The sequence below is a fragment of the Lissotriton helveticus genome, chromosome 5_1 (assembly GCF_964261635.1).
Source record: "Lissotriton helveticus chromosome 5_1, aLisHel1.1, whole genome shotgun sequence".
In the NCBI taxonomy this organism is placed as follows: Eukaryota; Metazoa; Chordata; class Amphibia; order Caudata; family Salamandridae; genus Lissotriton; species Lissotriton helveticus.
In genome coordinates, this window is record NC_136065.1 from 910,601,565 (window position 1) to 910,621,970 (window position 20,406).

A 20,406-nucleotide genomic window follows, 5' to 3' on the forward strand; every position below is an offset into this window, starting at 1 on the left:
CGTCCCACTCGGGGTGACAAATGCAAAAACAACAGGTGATGGACAGAATGCAGAACAATGTCATACATTCACCCCAGTACAGAGATCTGGGCCTAAATCCATCGTTTTTTTGATCCTCATGCCATTCCAGTTTGAACCCAGCCATATGCAAATCAGTCTTGACCCTGTGCCCAGGATGCTTGTTTACAGTCCAGGGAAGACATGGCTTGGCAGTTCGGGCTGAACTGTTCCCATGAGGCACAGGGTCAGACAGATTTGCATATGGCCATTTCTGAACCGGGGTGGCGGAGAGAGCTAAATAATGATGGTGGATTAAACCCAGATCAGTTGACTGTGGGTGAGTGCTTGCAATGTTCAACACTCCGTCCATCATCCCCTTTGGTTTTGCTTTGTTTGCCCTAAGTTGGCAGGGTATGCCCAGACGTGGGTCCCTTGCTCACTTTGCCACTGGATTCAATCTAGCCTGGCTGATGACGGCTGATTAGCCAGAAACCGGTCCCAGGATGCTTGTTTCCGGTCAAGGGAAGACATGGCTTGGCAGTTCGGGCTGAACTGTTCCCATGAGGCACAGGGTCAGACTGATTTGCATATGGCCATTTCTGAACTGGGGTGGCGGAGAGAGCTAAAGAATGTTGGTGGATTAAACCAGGATCAGTTGACTGGGGCTGAGTGCTTGCAATGTTCAACACTCCGTCCATCATCCCCTTTGGCTTTGCTAAGGTCCACAATCTTCCAAAAAGAAAGAAGGTCAAAAGAAACCCTGGTGCAAAGTTTGTAAGAATAATAGTCAATGGACCAGTGATTGCACCAAAAAGGAGACCGCTCCAGCCACCATTGCCCCTAAGGCAACTGTTTCCCCTAGTCCAGCTACAAGTGGTGGTTTCAAACAGAAGGGTGTAGTAGGGTTAACCCTGGGATCTGAGATGGACTCTGGCCTAGTCAGAGTTCCAACTCAGGCTGTATTGATCTGTGATGGAGGCATGGATATGACCTCCTCTGTGAGTCCCAGTAACATGGGCAAGTACAGACAACAGCCTTTACTTAATGAGAAAAAGGCTGAGGCCTTTAGGGACACAGGGGCAAGTGTCACAATGGTGACACCAGACTTTGTGAACCCTGGTCAAGTCATACTTGTAGAGACTTACCAAGTGATCAATTGCCAGCAATATCAGGACTACCCATGCAATGGCAGTAGTTGATTTCTCCTGGGGAGGGGTAACTGGCCTTAAAAAGGTTGTGATCAGTGCAGACCTCCCTGTAGAATGCTCGCTTGGCAATGATTTAGAGACTTCAGCCAGGTTTGAAGTGGAGTTGAGGACTCATGTAGCCATGCTTGTGATTCCTGCACATTTGTTTGCTGTGACTAGGTCACAGGTCAGAAAGTCCAACACTGGACAGGCACTGGATTCTGGAATAATGGACCAGTTGCCTACCAAGAAAAGGAGCAGTAGGATTAAGGCAGTGCCTTCCCCCTGACTCAGAGTGAGGATCAGCCTTCTGAGGATGCGGATTGTGAGCCTGAAGAAGGAACTGTCCCAGAGGAGCTTGAGCCTGATGAGGCTGAGTTCTTAGGGACAGGGGGCCAATCCAGGGCAGATCTGAGCCAGGCACAGTTGAGCTGCCCTTCTCTTGAACCCCTCAGACAGCAAGCTGGTGCTGAGGCTGCAGGGAATGCTAGTGGCACCCATACAATCTACTGGGATCTTGGACTCCGGTATTCAGAGAGTAGAGACCCCAAGCCTGGTGCAGCCAGCAGGTTGGCCATACCTTTGGCATTCAGGGGCATCCTGTTGACACTAGCCCATGATATTCCTTTAGCAGGACACCTAGGCCAGAACAAGACTTGGGACAGAATTGTCCCTCACTTTCACTGGCCCCACATGGCTGAAGACACCAAGGAGTTTTGTTGCTCCTGTGTAACCTGTCAAGCCAGTGGCAAAGCAGGTGGCACTACAAAGGCCCCCCTTATACCACTACCTGTGGTGGGGGTTCCCTTTGAAAGAGCGGGGATTGACATTGTTGGACCAATGGATCCTCAAACTGCATCTGGGCACAGTCAGTCAGTCATGTACTTTATTCGATAACTTAATATCATAAAAAGGCACAGATACAATAGTCACCACATATATACAAATTCACAATCAAAACATTAAAAGATACCATAAAATCTATTACATTTAAATTTCATAAGTGTTCAATCAAGGGGCAGTTATAACACTAAAATAATTCCATACGTGGATAAACATTGAAAATTTCAGTAAAAAGTTACCCTAAATGCTGAGAATAAAATTAACAGGCAATACCATATACAATAGACTAAAAATAAACCACATCTTCATTCATAATCAAACTACAGCTCCCATACGGCCTAATCTTTTCTTCATCCTATTAATACGCACCGCTGCCACTAGAAAATTTGCAACATGAAAAGTGATACGAGTACTATCCAGGAGTTGCAGATAAAGGAGTGCCGGCCTGACCTGCACGAACCCCGCTCCCCTTAACACTGGTACCAGATACTTTTTCCTAATGTCTGCGTAATACTCGCAGAACATTACAAAATGCATAGTGTCTTGTAATGAGAAATTATCGCACTTACAAGGTTCGGCATCATCCTGTATTCTCCATTTAGGGAAATCTCCCAGTGTAAGGTGAATTATATTACATCGAAATCTGGTTAGTAAATTCCGATGGAAAGGGCGAGTAACTAATTTCAAGTAGGGCTCGATTCCCGGTGAGCTCACCAGACCATAGTTCGCTCTTACCATAGGTTTTTTCAGCTCTAATTCCTCCCTGTCAGAAGAAAGAAGGTTTGCCATAGCATTTTTAATTAGATCTACATCTTCTTTCTTAATGGTTTCCGGTGCCAAAAAAAGCCCAGGACGACCAAGTTTTTTGAGGGTGGATTCAATGTATGCTAGCCATGGGATTTTACTAGCCTTATCTAGAGCTAGGCAGTCTTTTAAGATCATATGGTTCAGGGAGGTCTCCTGATTGAGCAAGGTCTTAAGCCAGCATATTATCGGGGATATTTTCAGTAAATCAGTAACATAACTCAGCCCCAATTCTGCATGGATCGAAAAAGTAGGGGTGGACTGAGGTACAGACAATAGGGATCTTAGAAATATATTTTCTACCACTTGAATTTGGTGGTGTTGTGTACTATACCCCCAGATGTCGGAGCCATATGTAGCCATTGCTAGGCACTTGGCCTTATACACCTTCACAATGGCTTCCATGGGTCTGGCCCCAAGACGTTTTGAAAATCCCATAAGGGCTGATGTAGACCTGGCAAATACATTTCTTTTATGTTTCATTTGAGGACCCCAGGACCCTTTTTCATCAAACAAGATCCCTAAATAGTTAAATACAGGGACCCTTTTAACCTCATCACTCCCACAGAAAAAGGATATCGTTTTTTTTCCTACTTTGATCGCCCACTATCATAACATGGGATTTTTTAGCGTTTATTTTCAGTTCCAAAGATTCCATAAATTTGCCGAACGTGTCCAGCAGTTTATTTAGACAAACACCAGTGCGCGCCAATAAAACGGCGTCATCTGCGTAGAGGAGAACCGGTATAATTGTTTCTCCTAGACGCGGGACGTCTAATGTAGCTCCCTTCAGAGTGGGTTCTAGAGCATTTATATAAAGCGTAAAAAGAAGGGGAGCCATTATGCACCCCTGCCTGACCCCTCGTTCCGAGTTAAAATACCTTGTACATCTTCCTTCCTGGGTAACTCGAATAGAGGCTAACAAGCCGCAATGAAGGTCAGCCAGGAATTTAACTAAGGCATAATCAATACCGAAGTTAAGTAAAATTTGCCACAGCTTCGACCTGTTTACCAGGTCGAATGCCGTTGAGAGGTCCATGAACCCCATATATAGGGAGCCCTTTTTCGCTATGGTGTATTTGCTAATAAGGAGCTGCAGATTAAGACATTGATTTAATGTGCTTCTTTTAATTCTAAAACCATACTGAGCATTTGATAGAATCCCTCTCCCCTCAAGGCAGTCTGTCAGCCTCGCTAGAATAACTCTGCCTAAAATTTTCACTGTCGAATCTATCAGGGTGATAGGCCTATAACATGATGGGTCATTTCTGTGACCCTTTTTAAAAACCGGAATAATGATGGATTTGGACCAGGATGCAGGAGACAAATTCGCACCCGAGGCATTGAAGACATTTGTCAATACCTTGGCCCAGAATCTGGGAAAACTTTTTAAATAGGTCCGCTGGAACCCCATCCGGGCCTGGCGCCTTGTTTTTCTTAGTCTCCCCAATTGCTCTTGCCACTTCTGTCTCCTGAAAAACCACCGCGGGGGCTATTGCGGAGTTCAAAATCACCTCTTGGGCATTCTCTGCTGTCTGATTACCATAAATCTTCTCAAAATGAGCTATCCATTGGTCATCAGGAATAATACAGTCAAGTGGGGAATTCTCGTCTCCCGAAAAAAAGGGCTCATTAATCGTGGACCAGAATTTCCCACTATCTCTCAGAACCTCCGGGGACATAAGTTTCTCCCATGCCTCTGCTTTAATCTGTTTTTTCCTGTCCCTAATGGCCTGGTTATAAGCCTTCCTTAACTTCAAGACAAGCTCCCTATTTCTAGAGCTTCCTTTCAAGGCTTTCAATAGAGCTGAATGTGCCCTGGAGCAATTGCTATCAAACCATCTTTTCCCTTTGTTTGTTATAGGGTGAATGTTTACCGTCAAATCGGTTTTAATTTGTTTACAGATAGCATCAAAAGCCCCCACAATCGTTGAACTCGGTGCAGCATTATCCCGGCAAATAGCAACCTCATTCTCAACTTTGGACAGGACTTCCCCCATAAAGGTTTCTGGGACTATTTTTGTCCATTTTAATCTTCTGCCCTGGTCCATTAATATCACCTCACGCCTAGTGGCCGTAATCTCTGATTCAGTGAAACTTAGGTGGGGCCCCAGTACCACCTCTAAGATCACAGGATTATGATCACTAAAGGCGGAGGTCCCCACCTTGTATGTTAAAACTCTGGTTAATATTAGCACTGTCCCAAATATGTAGTCTATAACTGTGCCTGGCTCCGTGCCTTTAAAAGTAGGAGCCCTAAAACCTCCCACGAAACACGCCGATTCATACAGATTCCTTGTGGCCAGAAGGTTTTCAAGGGCCTCCCTCTGCTTAGTATGTTCGAAATGCGTGTGAACTGAACTTGGGGGACCATCAAAGACATCATAAACACACGCATGAGCACATGGATGAAAATTAAAATCTCCCATGAGGATAACCTCAGAACTTGGATATTTAACTCTATATGTGACTAAGAAATCCTCTAAGCAGATTAAATATTGATTTAAAAACTCACTCTCGGAGGAGTTATAAAAGTTAACCAATAGCAGTTTCTCCGATTGTGATAATGAGATCTCTACTACCTGACAATTATGACAGCCCGTGTCAAGTTGTTTTAGTGAGCCTTCTAATTTCAGGGAGCAAAATATTACTAAACCTCCCTTTGCTCTTCCGGCCGCAGCCTGTATAGCGGGAATGACAAAGTGCATGTACCCATCAATTTTAAAGCTGTTATGAATGTCCCAGGTTTCTTGGAATGCCATAATATCGTACGTCTTAATTTCATCCAGCCAAATCATATCTCTACACTTGCTTCTCAACCGTGCTATATTCCAACTCAAACTTTTAAGGTCTGCACTTGGGGCTCAGAATTTACATCAGGGGATATTGTTAGATTTACACTCTTCACAACTTCACACTCAAATAGGACTCTAATACTCGCACTTTGATCGCAATTAACTCCTTGTAGTCAGTCGCAATCTTCCAGGCCAGATAACCCATTGAACCTGTTAGAAAGCGTTATATTCCCGCACCACTCCATTCCCTTTGTCCTCCGAAATGGTTTTTTTCCCCACACCATGACTGTTCAGTTTGATAAAAGTAGGACAGGGGTAAGGAGTGGATTGCGGAGGCGGAGTCCTTTTGTTGCCATTCACAAATATATTCCACCGCCCTCCTAAAATTAATAACTATACAATCCCCCACCACAGACTTTGGTTTATTCCCCACCCAACCCACTTTTCTTGCGAAGAGGATTTCTGTTGATCCATGGGGTGGCAACGGGCGGTTCTTGTTGAGCCAAAAAATGCATTTATTCTTTAACTCAATATATGGTTCCCTCTTAGCCTGGTGTAATGTGGGAACCCCCCGTCAATAGCACCACATATGGGCGGGGGGACTCTGGGGGGAGTTGTAAGATCTATATGGTGGCCTCACTGTCGGTAGATTGACTTGTATGCGAAGCTTGTTAATTAGGTACGGACCTGGTGGCCTCACTTGTCTGTGGCCTATCCCTAACTCTCGGTCGTTCGACCGGTAACATATTACTGGGGGCCGGTACAGGGCACTGTGCCCGAGGGCCTTCCAGATTACCACTGACACTCTGCGCTCACTACTTTAGGGACGGTATCGACTACTGTTACATTTACATTTGACCCCAAGTTGCCGGCTTGAGTACTGATTGACCCACTAACTTGCTTTCCCTCTCTAGCCCGTGATGAGGCAACCGACAGTTCAAGACACACTAATCTGTTCTCTATTGAGTCCAATCTTTCACATAATGGGGCACGGGCCTTCTTAAGGAGGCGATCCAACTTTGACCAGAATGATGGCCCCAGCTTGCTCAAACCCTTATCCTCGTCATGAGGTTGAGATATACTTCCTTGACTTATAGGTGTTAAGTTTTCAGGATTATGAGGAGGGCTTTGCATCAATGAGTTGTTAGGCATAGAAGCTTCCCCCAGTCTTGCTTTCTTCCCGGATGTTTGTACTTTAGTCCCCATATGTTTCCGTTTAGCTGGCAGACCCTGTGAGTGTTGAGACGACCCCGCCTTGGCACTGCTAGCTGACCGTGTCTTAATGTTGGGGGAGCGAATGACCCCTCACAATGTACTTGAGTTTTTACCCAGACTCTTGTCCGATGTAGTAATGGGACAGGGAAGGTGACATATCAAGGGCCCCGCTAAATCTGAATACTGGCTCATTTCACCCCCCCAGTGATATTAATGAGGGATCGGTGTCTGTCCGTAGCAAGTCTGGAGACCGGGCGTCGGCTAGCCCGCCCATGGATGATCTTTTGTTAAAAGCAATGTCCAGGGACAGTCTTTTTTCTGTTAGTTCAATGTCCTTTGCAAGAGCTGAGTACACTCTAACCAGGAAATTGTCCAAGGTGCCCATTAATGAACCTCCCGTAGATTTTCCAGTATCCCGCCCAGTTAATGGGGAAGCTGACATAATAGCCAAGGGATTTCAACAGGTTGGAAAGGGATGCTGCTCACTGACCTTAGATGTTGACAAAAGAGGGATGGCCTGTCCCGTCCTTATCCGGCCTAGAACGGGCTAAAACGGGCCCTCCCTTCTCTTCCCGCGCTCGTCCCGCGACGCGGAGGGTCGCACTGCTAAATGTGCCTCCTGGCGCTACTGTGGCGTCACTGATGCGCGTTGAGGATGCCGGGAGATGTAGTCCCGGGGCGTTGGCGCAATTGTAGCAGTTGGTGGCGATACTTCGTGGTTGTTACGGCAAAGGTAAGGCTCACCCCTGCACCGCCTGCCGTGCCCTGTGTCAAAGGCGCTCCTCCGTGCCTTTCTCCGAGTTAGAGTGGTTCCTGTGTTTAACCCACTGGTAGCTAAGTAAAACTGATTAGAGGCATTCCCACAAGTCTGCTTAATCTCTGGGCTGTTCCAGCCTAAGGGATACAAGGCACAGCCAGAGCTTATGAGGAGTCCGCTCCGAGAGGTCCTGCTTCACCAGTCGATCCCACAGCCACAACAAGCCAGGGTTCTTCCTCAGGGGCAGAGCTGGGCACCCCCACGCTTTATGAGCGCAGCCTCCGCCGTCCAATATCAAAGTCCGCAAGATGGCGTCCGGGGCTCTCCCTCTTCGCCTCGGGGGCCTCACCGCGTCCCGACCTCAAGTGATCTCTGTCGATAGATGGGCCGGGCGCCGCAAGGGTGCAGAGCCTCCCCGCCCCCGTCAGCGCCGCAGCCTCTGTTCGCAGCCAGTCGGGTCACAGCTGAGCCGCCCACCTCCGCCAGCACTTCCGGGCCCGACGCTAGTCTCCGCACCTGGGCACAGGTTTATCCTAGTGGTAGTGGATCATGCCACTAGGTACCCAGAGGCAATTCCCCTTAGGACCACTACAGCAGCGGTTGTGGCAAGAGCCCTCTTGGGAGTTTTGTCAAGAGTGGGGTTTCCTAAGGAAGTAGTATCTAACAGAGGTGCAAACTTTATGTCTAGCTACTTGACTGCAATGTGGAAGAAGTGTGGAGTGAACTACAAGTTCACCACACCCTATCATCCACAATGCAATGGTTTAGTTGAAAGATTCAACAAAACCTCAAAGGGTATGATTAAGGGTCTCCCAGAAAAGCTCAGGCGGAGGTGGGATATCCTGCTACTCTGCCTTTTGTTTGCATACAGGGGGGTTCCTCAGAAGGGGGTTGGCTACAGCCCATTTGAACTTCTGTTTGGACACCCTGTCAGAGGACCACTTTGTCTGGTAAAGGAGGGATGGGGGTTACCTCTCAAACCCCCTAAACAGGATATTGTGGACTATGTACTTGGTCTCTGCTTCAGGCTGAGTACATGAAAAAGGCAACTAAAAACCTTGAGGCTAGCCAGGAATTACAGAAAGCGTGGCTTGACCAAAAGGCTGTACTGACTGTTTACCAGCCAGGACAGAAAGTGTTGGTGTTGGAGCCTGTGGCCCCAGCAGCTCTCCAAGACAAGTGGAGTGGACCCCACACTATAGTTGAACAGAAGGGAGAGGTCACCTATTTGGTAGATCTTGGAACTCCCAGGAGCCCCCACAGGGAGCTTCATGTCAACAGATTGAAACCATATGTTGACAGGGCAGACATGGGCTTGCTCATGGCTACTGACGAAGGACAGGAGGAAGAGAGTGACCCTCTCCCAGACCTGCTCTCTCAGAACCCTGATGATGGATCAGTTGATGGAGTAGCCTTGGCAAGCAGCCTCACTGAGCAGCAGCAAACTGATTTCAGACAAGTTCTCCAAACAGTTCAGACATATGTTTTCTCTGACTCCAAGTCAGACTACCTGGTGCACTAATGAAGTGGACACTGGGGACAGTCTGCCTGTTAAAAATAAGATTTACAGGCAACCTGATCATGTCAGGGACTGTATTAGGACAGAAGTCCAGAAAATGATGGATCTGGGAGTGATCGAACTTTCAGATAGCCCTTGGGCTAGTCCAGTAGTCCTAGTACCCAAACCTCACACCCAGGGTGGTAAGAGAGGGATGAGGTTCTGTGTAGACTACAGAGGTCTCAATGCAGTCACTAGGACTGATGCCCCCCAATTCCTAGAGCAGATGAGCTCATAGATATGTTGGCATCTGCCAAATTTCTGAGCACATTTGATCTAACAGCTGGCTACTGGCAGATCAGACTAGCTGATGATGCAAAGCCAAAAACAGCATTTTCAACCCCTAGTGGACATTATCAATTTGTGGTAATGCCCTTTGGTCTGAAAATGCACCTGCCACATTTCAAAGGTTGGTGAACAAAGTCTTAACAGGCCTGGAGAACTATAGTGCAGCATATCTAGAAGATGTTGCTGTCTTTAGCTCCACCTGGGAAGACCACCTGAAAAATGTTTTGGAGGCTCCGCAAAAAGCAGGCCTAACTATCAAGGCTACTAAGTGCCAGATAGGGCAGAGTCAGGTTGTGTACCTGGGCCACCTTGTAGGTGGAGGCCAGGTTCAACCATTACAGAGCAAAATCCAGACCATAATGGACTGGGTTGCTCCAACCACCCAGAATCAGGTCAGAGCTTTCTGGGGCCTGACTGGGTGCTATAGAAGATTTGTCAAGGGGTATGGATCCATTGTGACCCCCCTGAATGACCTAACTTCTAAAAGAATGCCCAAGAAAGTTCACTGGACAGTCAGCTGTCAAAAGGCATTTGATGACATGAAGCAGGCCATGTGCACTGCACCAATTCTGCAGAGTCCGAACTACTCCAAAGAATTCATTGTATAAACAGATGCATCTGAGTTGGGGGTAGGGGCTGTGCTGTCACAATTGAATGATGAAGGTCAGGACCAGCCAGTAGCTTTTATTAGCAGAAGGCTGACCCCTAGAGAGAAACGTTGGTCAGCTATTGAGAGGTAGGCCTTTGCTGTGGTTTGGGCTCTGAAGAAGCTGATGCCATACATGTTTGGCACTCACTTCACAGTTCAGACAGACCATTAGCCCCTTTTATGGCTAAAACAGATGAAGGGTGAAAACCTTAAACTTTTGAGGTGGGCCATTTCCCTACAGGGGATGGACTATACGGTGGAACTTAGACCTGGGAGTAACCATGGCAATGCAGATGGACTCTCCAGATATTTCCACTTAGATCATGAAGACTCAACTGGTCACGGTTAGCTTAATGTCCCTACGTTTGTGTAGGAGAGTAGGATCTGCTTCCTATGGTTACACCCACTGCTAATCAGGACCACAGCCTAGCTGTTCTCTCTCTAAATTGATTGCATGTACATTAGGTACACTCCATATTGGTTACTGGGTTACCCTTGTGAGTCCCTAGTATATGGTACCTTAAGTACCAAGGGCCTAGGTACCCCAGAGGCCTACCAGGGGCTGAAGCACGTATTATGCCACCCCTGGGAAGCCTTCCAAAATAGCACCACAGGTCTGCACTTGTAACCTGGGTAAGGTGGTGTAAGCACCCCTTACTTAGATACAGTATACCTATATCTACCTATATATATATATATCTACATTATATATATATATATATATATATATATATATGACACATATTAAACTATAAGTCACTCCTATGGCAGGCCTTGACAATCCTGACGGCAGAGTGCGTGGTTTTGTGTAAGAGGGTGCCCTAGCATGAGCTGAGCCCCTCTGCAGCTTTCGGAATCCCTTCCTTATCGCTGTTCTATGATATAGCCATACCATATACTCTTAAGTGCATTATAATCTTCGCAGTTAGTGCTAACTTTGGAATGGCTTTATCAAAACATGTTGTGTTTGGTGTAAAACGCTTTGGAATCCTACGCCCCGTCAGTTATGGTGGCGGGGGTAGAATTCCACCCTTCTAGAGGGAGAAGACATGTACACACTTACCTGGTAAATGTTTAAAAGAGCCTCAGCATCACAAAATGGATGCTGCTGCCACAGACACAAGTCTGACCTCCGGCTGCTCGACGAAACTCCGGCAGGGGAGGCCTGGACAATAGGTTTCCTGTCCAGGGAGGTGCCAGCACCTCCCCAGACAGGCTTTAGTATATTGGGGCAGGGTGGGTTGCATTCAGTGAATGCTTTTCAGACACTGCCTGGGGCACACAAGGTGTCCCATGCATTTCCCAGTTCAAACCGGTTGCTGGGGCACTCAGCTCCAGCTCTGGTGTGAAACTGGACAAAGGGGAAGGGGTGTAAACACCCCTTCCCCAGGTCCTCCCATAGGTGGAACCCTAGAGCTAGTCTAACCCCTAAACTTAGTATAAGTATAGGAACCCAGTCACTGAGACTTTAGATTACCCTGGACGAAACTCTGAAACATAAATCCTGGACCTTCGACATTCCATATCGACTGAAAGACGGAAGAAATCTCCCTTGGGGTCAAGGAGTGACTCCCCTGTTCAAATAGGCGCCAAAGAAGCCTCATGCCGGTCTGCATTTTCCAGGCTCCAGACGGATCCTGAAGAATCTGCAACACAGGACACGGACTTCCAGACATCTCCGAGGCCGACACGAGTCCCCAGCAGAGCTGAGACCTGTAGCTATCACGAGAGACATGGAACCGAAACACCTGGACATCCTGCAAATTTGCTAGTGCATCGACTTCCCGACTTTCCCGAAGTTGTGCATTGGGCTACTTGTAGTCCAAGCCCCAAGCACTTTTTGCATCGAAGATTGTGGGCCTACAATCCACGAGTGTTCCGTGGGCCCGCTTTCAGCATTTCCTCTTGAGGCTCCTTCGCGATCCCTAGTCCGTTGGCTAGTGGGTCCCCACGAAGGACAATCCTTTGTTTCTATGGCTTCCGTGGTTGCTCCAGACGTGCCCTTACTCCCCTCCAAAGGATGAGTCCCTCAGACCTTGCTGGTCTGCAGCAAAGCCAATCTTGTCATCTTGCGTGGGTTGCTGTTGCCAAGGCTTGTTGGGTCCAATCCGGATACCGGCGCTGCAGCACTCGGCATCCGACGTGGGACAGCTCGAATCCAGCTCCTGGTTGTTGTCGACGCGTCCTGGACCTCGTGACTGAAGAGTCTAGCTTCACCTCCTTCACCTAAAAGCACCAGACATCGGCTGGCATCTTCCAGTCGCCTTCCTGGTAACTGGCTAGTGACCCAGACTCTGTCCCCTCTGCTTTCAGGTTTTTCAGATCTCCGATCCACCCTTGGATCCATCCGGACAGTCTTCACCTGGACGCCTGCAGCCCTTCTTTGCAGCTCTCCAATGGAATCGACGACGAAACCCGACACAAAAAGACACCTATGCACCCGGCTTCCCTGGGTGAGGTAACACGAGTACTTCGGTGCTCCCGTGGGTCTTGACTCTCGAAGTGTCCAGTACTGAAAGGGATTTACCGTAGTCCACTCCTAAGTGTCCTTATTTTTTAAAATTGTAACTCTAACTTTCTCCATAGAAGTCAATGGTGATTCGTAGCTGTGTTCAGACACTGCACGCGTTCCCAATGGGTCTCCTACATCCCTACCTTGGGTGGTTCTTGGTTGTCCCAGCGGTTCTATAGGCTCTAGGGCTGGTCTCTGTGTTGAGAGCGGTACTTATACCACTTTCTTAGTATATGGTTTGTGAGGAGGCTAGGGCAAAACATATACTGTGCTATTTATTACTGTGTGCTATTTAAGTTCTTCTATCGTACTTTTGCCACTAGCCTCATAAAGAGACTAGAGGGGTGTGTTTTAGAATAAATACATATATTTTATATATATACCTGGTGTGATGCTCTTTCATTTGATCATTCAAGAGATTATAGACTGGTAACACAAGCTGCTTTACATTCTTTTAAGACTTAGCCTGAAGGCTGCTCTCCACAGCTACCACCAAGATAGCTTTCTATAAAGGTTGTCTTAAACCTACCATCAATAAGGGTCGTTTGGACTGGTGCAGGGTGCCCACTAGAATACCTGACATCATATGCCAGGCCAACTTCTCACAACCTAGATCCTCAGACTAGTCCATATTACGTTTCGCTTCGTGAGGCCGGAATTCTGTAGGGTTCAGAGACCCATCTCAGTCCTCCCCGAGTCCTAGCCCATGGGAATAGGGCTCAGATTTAGGAAGCAAATGTCCTGTCGGAGTCGAGTGAAGCCCATCCGGCCCCGTGCCGGAGATCACAAAGGGGATGGCACCACGGGGAGAGTCTGCATCGGGACCGGCGCCGAGGAATGTCAAGATGGTACAACCAGCGTTGGCCCGGATCCAGGAATGGATTCCTGGGAGTTCGCCAGTGTGCAACCAGATGGTACCCCACAGGCCTCGAAAGCGCATCAAAGGGGTCGGGTTACCCAAATATGAGATGCATGGCCTCATAAAACTCTGAGTTGGGTGAGAGCCGCTCCCAGAAAGTGGGAGAGGCACAAAGTCGACACAGCATAGGCTCTGAAGATATTTCTCTACAATAATGGTGTGCAGTTCCTAATGTCTCAAGCAGGTAGTTGTGTATGATCAGAGTGGTGTAGAGTTAGAGGTTAGGAGAAAAGTCTCCTCCTTTCGGAAAAAGGTCCTCACAACCCCAGCCAGCTAGGTGTCTTGCTTCATCATCGGGTCTGCTCCTTATCGGGTCGGCGCTGCAATACCCGATCAGCACCCGATCGGGGCCTTCTTGGCGGGGATCTTTATTCCTTATGCCGTAGGGTGAAATGCGTGTGAGGGCCCTAGATAAGTGTAGGTGATAGGGATGTGTAGGGATAGGGATTAAAATAGGGAATGGAGGTCCACTCAAAATAATTTTAATTAAATATGGCCTCTACCCTAATTAAAATTAAAGAAGACGCCTATCTTCACTCTGAGGATGTGAGGTTATACTCTTGTGACATTGGTCAACATGTTTCTTGCCCTTTATCAATTAGATGGCAATTCTTCACGACCAAAATAGGATCTACCTACACTTTTTGGAGGTGGTCAACGACTAGGTGAAGTGAGGTAGTGACCACCCTTACAGCACCCTAAAAAGTGGTACCTGTAGATCCTATTTTGGTCCTGAAGAATTGCCAGGCTTTTTGTTTTCTTTTTTGTTAAACGGATAAAAAAAAAGAAGAAAAGGTTTGATAGTAAGTGAAGAGCATCTGCATACATATACCTATTTTTTCTTGACTGCAACTGTGCTGGCATGCAGCCACAGACTCTTGCACATGTAAACATGAAGAAGAAGGTGGGCAAACAATTGCTCATCCTGTGTGTCAAAGGAGCTCTTGAAGCATCTCTGCTTCTAACACTTACCAGGTCGGGTGAGAAGTACACTTGTTTTTAATTTTACACTGCTGCAAATGCTGGTATTTGTGGATTCTTGAAATCTGAAAGTTACTTACCTTTGGTAATAATCTTTTTGGTGGGTTTCCTGCCTACTGGCAGATTCCACTCCACTTGAATCTTCTGGAAGTGCAAGACTCTGGAAAGTTGAAATTGCTCTGCTCCTCCGAAAGGTGGCGCCTTGACAACGAGATTCAAACTGGATATATCGCAAAAACATGTAAATATAACCCCAGTTCCACTGACTTCAGTTCCCTGCTCTTTTTTCCATCCTCAAAGACAGTCAAGGCTGACAGGATTGCCATAATTGCAATGACCAAAATGTACTTATTAAAAGTCGCATTACCTCTCCTTAGAATGGGAAGGCGAGCAGAATCTGTGAGAAATCTGCTGTTAAATTCAGAACCAGAAATACTTTTACAGAAGGTAAGTAACTTGTTCTTCAGATGAATTCTTTTAACTGCAAATTCCTCAATTCCTGAATGGATACCCAAGTAGTATCTCCAAGTGGGTGAGTCTCAGGAGATGGTCAAACCAGAAGTCCAGAAATAGAGATCAATCAAAATGCCTATCCCTGAAAACTTTAAAGTCAAGACAATAAATCCTGGTGAAGTTAAGGGTCAAAGTTTATTTTCGGCCCAACAGGAACACCGCTCGTAAAAAATGACAAAGAAGTTGCCTTCACTGCAGTGGAATGGACCCCGATGCCCTCAGGAGGGACAAATTTAGCAAGAACCTTCAAGATTTGTATGCACTGCACGATCCAGATGGATACGATCCACTTTTGACTAGCATTGTCCTTCTTGGATTGATCATAGACATGGAAAAGTTTATCATCAATTTAGTACTTGCAGGTCATCCCAACTTAAAATCCGAGGGCGAAGAAGGACTGGGCAATTTATGGGTGGATCAGTCAGCCAACAAAGGTCTACGGGATTACATCGACTGAGATTATCGAGCCACATGTTTAAGAAGCCAACTAGGTCTGGTTTGCGAGAATTAGTTCACAACAAGCCTGTCACTGGGAGTTGAAGCGCAAGATCACAGCATTAATTCCTAAGAGCACATGTGGCACAGACACACAGCACCCTGCTTTTTCATGTTTGACATTCTAGTCGTGTTGTCCTTCAGGACCTAAACCGACAGACTGCAGATGGAAGGCAGGGATGCATTTTTGGACAGGTGAATCATCCGAAGATCGAGCAGGTTTACGTGTTTAATACTGCTCTATGGAACACCAGATGTCTCTGATCTCCAATGCATCAAGATGCCTGCCCTAAATGAGGGGGGAAGACATTGGTAACTACTGGCGCTATTGCCGGTGGAAGCCAAAAGGGCTTCCCTTATATAGAGTTGTCACATCACTAACCACCACTGCAGGTCTTGTGGTACTTCTTAGGAAATCTGTCAAGACTCCCATGTGCGGAGTCCTCTGAAAGTGGGGGCACCACCCAAGTACTCACAGAGAGCATTGCATCGCATGAGATGTGTTGCCACCATCGAAGTAAATTCTGTGAATCTCTTACAGCAATCTTTACAATAAATAATATAACTCTGAAGAGGTAAGTGCTTCTCTAAACTCCTCCTGGATTCACAGTGTCCTGGTGGGATGTAGGGTCGTAATAGTACAACAAAGGTTACAGTGGTAAAAGATGATCTTGATGAAACGTCTTCTTATATAGTTTGGCAAATGTTAAATCTCTGATACTAATCAACATTAGCAACCCTTACTTTGCTCAAATGTGATCTATAAGTTATGATCAAATAGAAGTTTTCCCCAGTCCCAGGGTCTGCCCCCCTTCTAGGTACAAACTTGGAATTAAGTTTAAAACAAAATGCTCAGTACAACTCCAAGCTCACGGCTGGTGTCACGCCGGTTGTGCGATCCAATCCAGCAGCCGCAGGCACTCCAATGGTTGACACCAGGAAACCAGGTACACATCTCATGAGCTCAAGTCTTGTTGATTGTTGAACTTGGTCATCACGTTTTGAAAGATGCAGCACAGCATTTTAAAAGATGCTACCACAGCCGTTAGCTGCCCCAATGAGCTACGTAATCCTCGAACAGCAAAGTACAGAAAACCGCCACAGTCCAAACAGTAGCACAATAAACTTTAGTACCACAGCAACCATTATAACCCCACAGTGTTTTAAACAATAGTTCCCCTTAACACAAGAATATTCTTTGTGTTGAAGTCTGCATCACCAGAGGTACACCACTGCCCGCATTCAACTCATATCCAGAATGAGGTGTTCCATTAAGGGAACAAATCAAAGGTGTTAGTTGAATAAGATAGTTAACTCCACCCACATTCATGGCTCCGTCTCCTCGACAAGTAGGTCTCAAATGACTCAATAACATTCCACAGATCAACAGTCAACATACAGAACACTCCAAGTCATATACTCTACATTCCTGTGCACCTTCCAGATGCCACAATAACATATCCTTTTCTACAGTAAAATTTGATAACGTCCAAAGTACTTATCTAATTCCAATAATCTTGGTGTCTAAAATTATATAAAAAGACATTTATTTTTCCTAATTAGTCTTGAGTTTCTTCTTGAGTGTATGTCTCATTTATTGATTCTGTGTGTTCAACAAATGCTTAGCAAAACCCTCTGTCCCAGGGTCTGCCCCCCCTTCTAGGTACAAACTTGGAATTAAGTTTAAAACAAAATGCTCAGTACAACTCCAAGCTCACGGCTGGTGTCACGCCGGTTGTGCGATCCAATCCAGCAGCCGCAGGCACTCCAATGGTTGACACCAGGAAACCAGGTACACATCTCATGAGCTCATGTCTTGTTGATTGTTGAACTTGGCCATCACATTTTGAAAGATGCAGCACAGCATTTTAAAAGATGCTACCACAGCCGTTAGCTGCCCCAATGAGCTACGTAATCCTCGAACAGCAAAGTACAGAAAACCGCCACAGTCCAAACAGTAGCACAATAAACTTTAGTACCACAGCAACCACTTTAACTCCACTGATAAGCCTAAACTGCTTACCCACATTACCACAAAAGAGAGCAGCTGGGGTTATTAATGTAAGCCCTGTAAGCCAATAAGAGTCGTCAGAACTTTCTACATACACTACATAAAAAGCCAAGTTCCTACACCGGATAAACCACAAGACATAGGTAATGTAGATAAGAAATGAAAGCAAATGGGAGACTAAACTAGTCTATCAATAATAACCAAAAGCACAAAATAAAAAACATTTGCAAATAAGTGTTAAAGAAAATATAACTCCAGAAAGCTTTAATGGTGAGATGGTTATGTACAAAAATGCAGCTACAATGTAAATTAGTACTACCACAAATTTGAAGATATCCCAGGAAGGCAAATGAGCCCTTACACCCTTATTATGAATATGGTGGATTCATGACAGGGAGATACCAGGGTCTGAGTTAACCATTGTGGACAGCATGTCCATGTCAAGAATAAAACCATTATGAGTACCTGTCCCTGGAATGGGAACAAACAACAGGCCAGAAAATACAAGTCTATTTGCAATGTTCCATTTTCAGGGACAAATTTGCTGACATTTACTATCTGCTCTGATCAGGCAGAACATGTCACGGGGGGGGGGGGGGGGGGGCTACAGTGAGACAGAGTCTGGTGAGTTTGGGAATTGATGGCCTGGCTGGTGAAAGCGTTGCATTTTTTCCCAGCGCCGCGGCAATAGGTCACGCTAGGACGGGCGGATGCAATGCTCCCCGTCTCAGCCCCTTTTGCTGTAGTGGTTTTAACAGGGATGGATCAGCACACATGCCATGAGTTCCGGCCCAGTATTACCCAATGCAGGAACATCGGGCAACTTGTAATCTGGCAAAGCAGTACCTTCCAGGAACACTGCTCTACTAGACTCGTACAGAGGAGAGCAACAGATGTCAGATTCCACAATTCCTATTAAGGCACAAAACTACAGACCTGCTGACATTCCCCCACTGTGTGCAGGGATGAACATCTCACTGTGACGATGTGACCTTTTCGGTGAAAAGCGCACCCACTCCGGCAATTCTGGAGACGGGAGTTCATCACCGCTTGGCATGTACTTCTGTGCCTGCAAAATAAGAATATCCATTAGCAGAAAAAGAAACATGTTTATGCATCCTTTATCAATTTAATGATTTTTTGGGAAAACTCAAATCCAGGAAATAATGACTGAACTAACAAAATGGAAAGTACATGGTCAACACTGACATTTTGTGTTGGTAACTGATTTTAATTAGTATTGTGTGCTGCTTAATTGCATATTTCAATATGGAGGGTACCATCTGCCGTCTGGTTCAGCTCTTAAATCGCAATTTTTATTCATTATTCACAGTGATGTCGGTATGTCGGCTTTGGCTACCTTTCCTTGACAACTGGTTCAGAATTGGAGGCAGCAGAAATTTATGCACAGAAAAAGCTTCTCATTTTTCACATACTGGGCATCGGAGCCCACATATAGGGAAAGTCTTACCCCTGAATCCCACTGACTCTTCCCACCATGTGGCCACATGTTTCTACGAAAATCCAAGACTAAAGCACAGAATATAATCAAAGGGATTGGTTCTGTAGTATTCTCAAGGAAGGGGAGTAAGGACAAAGACAATCAAAATCCGCTTGAAGGTATTTTTACTTACCTTTTATCCATGTGAGGTCTAACTGAAAGGTCTTGCCGAATTTCTAGGGCAAAACCTACCTCTTGCAAGACATTGCAGCAGGAGAGTATAAATCACAAACAATGATTTGTGGACTGGTTATTCAGATGCGTGTAACTGGTATACGTCCTGGATAACACACTGATGATGAATTTTCACTGAAGTGAGCCTGTTTGTGGCTAGTTTGAACCCTTCAAATTACATAGGATTATAAAATGTAGGAGACTCCGCTGGGCAATGACTGGTGGGGCAGTAGCTGGGTGGGGCAGTAGCTGGGTAAGGCAGGCATTACTGCCAGGAAGGATGTCTAAGTAGTTGGAGAAGTAGGCTATGGTTTCAGCAAAACAGTTGTTAAAGCAAATTTGGGGTTTGTGTATATTAACATGAATCATTTGCATATGGAACAGTAATTCTGTGGTGTACAGAACTATGTTTTCCAGGCATATGACACACTAAGCCTCAACTCCATCCTGTATTTGTTTAGCTGCTTCATCACATTCATTGTGTGTTTATATTTCTCATTGACAACGCATGCTGTAAAGTGAACACTGTGTTTTGTGATGACATTTTGCTCTCGAAGAACTTTGTGGGGAGCCTTTAGATACTTTTCAGGCTCTTCCTGTTCTTTTACCATATTCTATGCATCTATGAGTTTTCCATTGCTTGCTTGACCAGATTTGTTCTGACACCTCGGTTGACATTATATCAGAAGGAACACAATTACTCATTTAGGGGAGATAGCACTAAGATGGTGGGATTATATGACATTTTATAGTGCTGTATTTCTATCTGTTATCATATTGTTACATTTGCTCACCCACGCGGATTGCGTGATCTATGGAGAAATGCTCTATATATAAAGCCATGATTTTGAGGGCAAGTCAGACTTCTTTGGTTTCTACTATGGTTGCTCCTTATTTTCTATCAATTTGCTGTACACTCTTGACTTAGTTTCAGATTCTGATCAATGCTTTATCTACTTTGAATGGCAAGAGCTTTTAATGGCAATTGATTTTAATGTCTTATGACGGATTGATTGAGACTGACGATATTTGTGCCTACTGTATTGCACTTTAATGTGTTCATAAACCTTAATGGTTATCCTAAATTACGGCGCTTGGATCCTTTTTGCGGTAGTCCTTACTTGTTGATTGCATTTTGAAATACTGTTTTGAATCTTACCTTTAGAGATACATTGCCTGATCTATTCTTGAGCACAACACGGTC

At 45.8% G+C, this 20,406-nt stretch overlaps 1 protein-coding gene across 5 annotated transcripts in view; it reads right to left on the reverse strand.

Moving 5' to 3' along the window:
* Nucleotides 1-20,406, reverse strand: part of DLG5 (discs large MAGUK scaffold protein 5) — a 957,981-nt gene that overhangs the window by 506,028 nt on the left and 431,547 nt on the right. For all 5 annotated transcript variants that reach the window (XM_078643375.1, XM_078643374.1, XM_078643372.1 and 2 more), the window contains one exon: nucleotides 18,464-18,596. In XM_078643375.1, coding sequence (XP_078499501.1) covers nucleotides 18,464-18,596 — 133 coding nt within the window. The remainder of the gene's footprint in view (nucleotides 1-18,463; nucleotides 18,597-20,406) is intronic.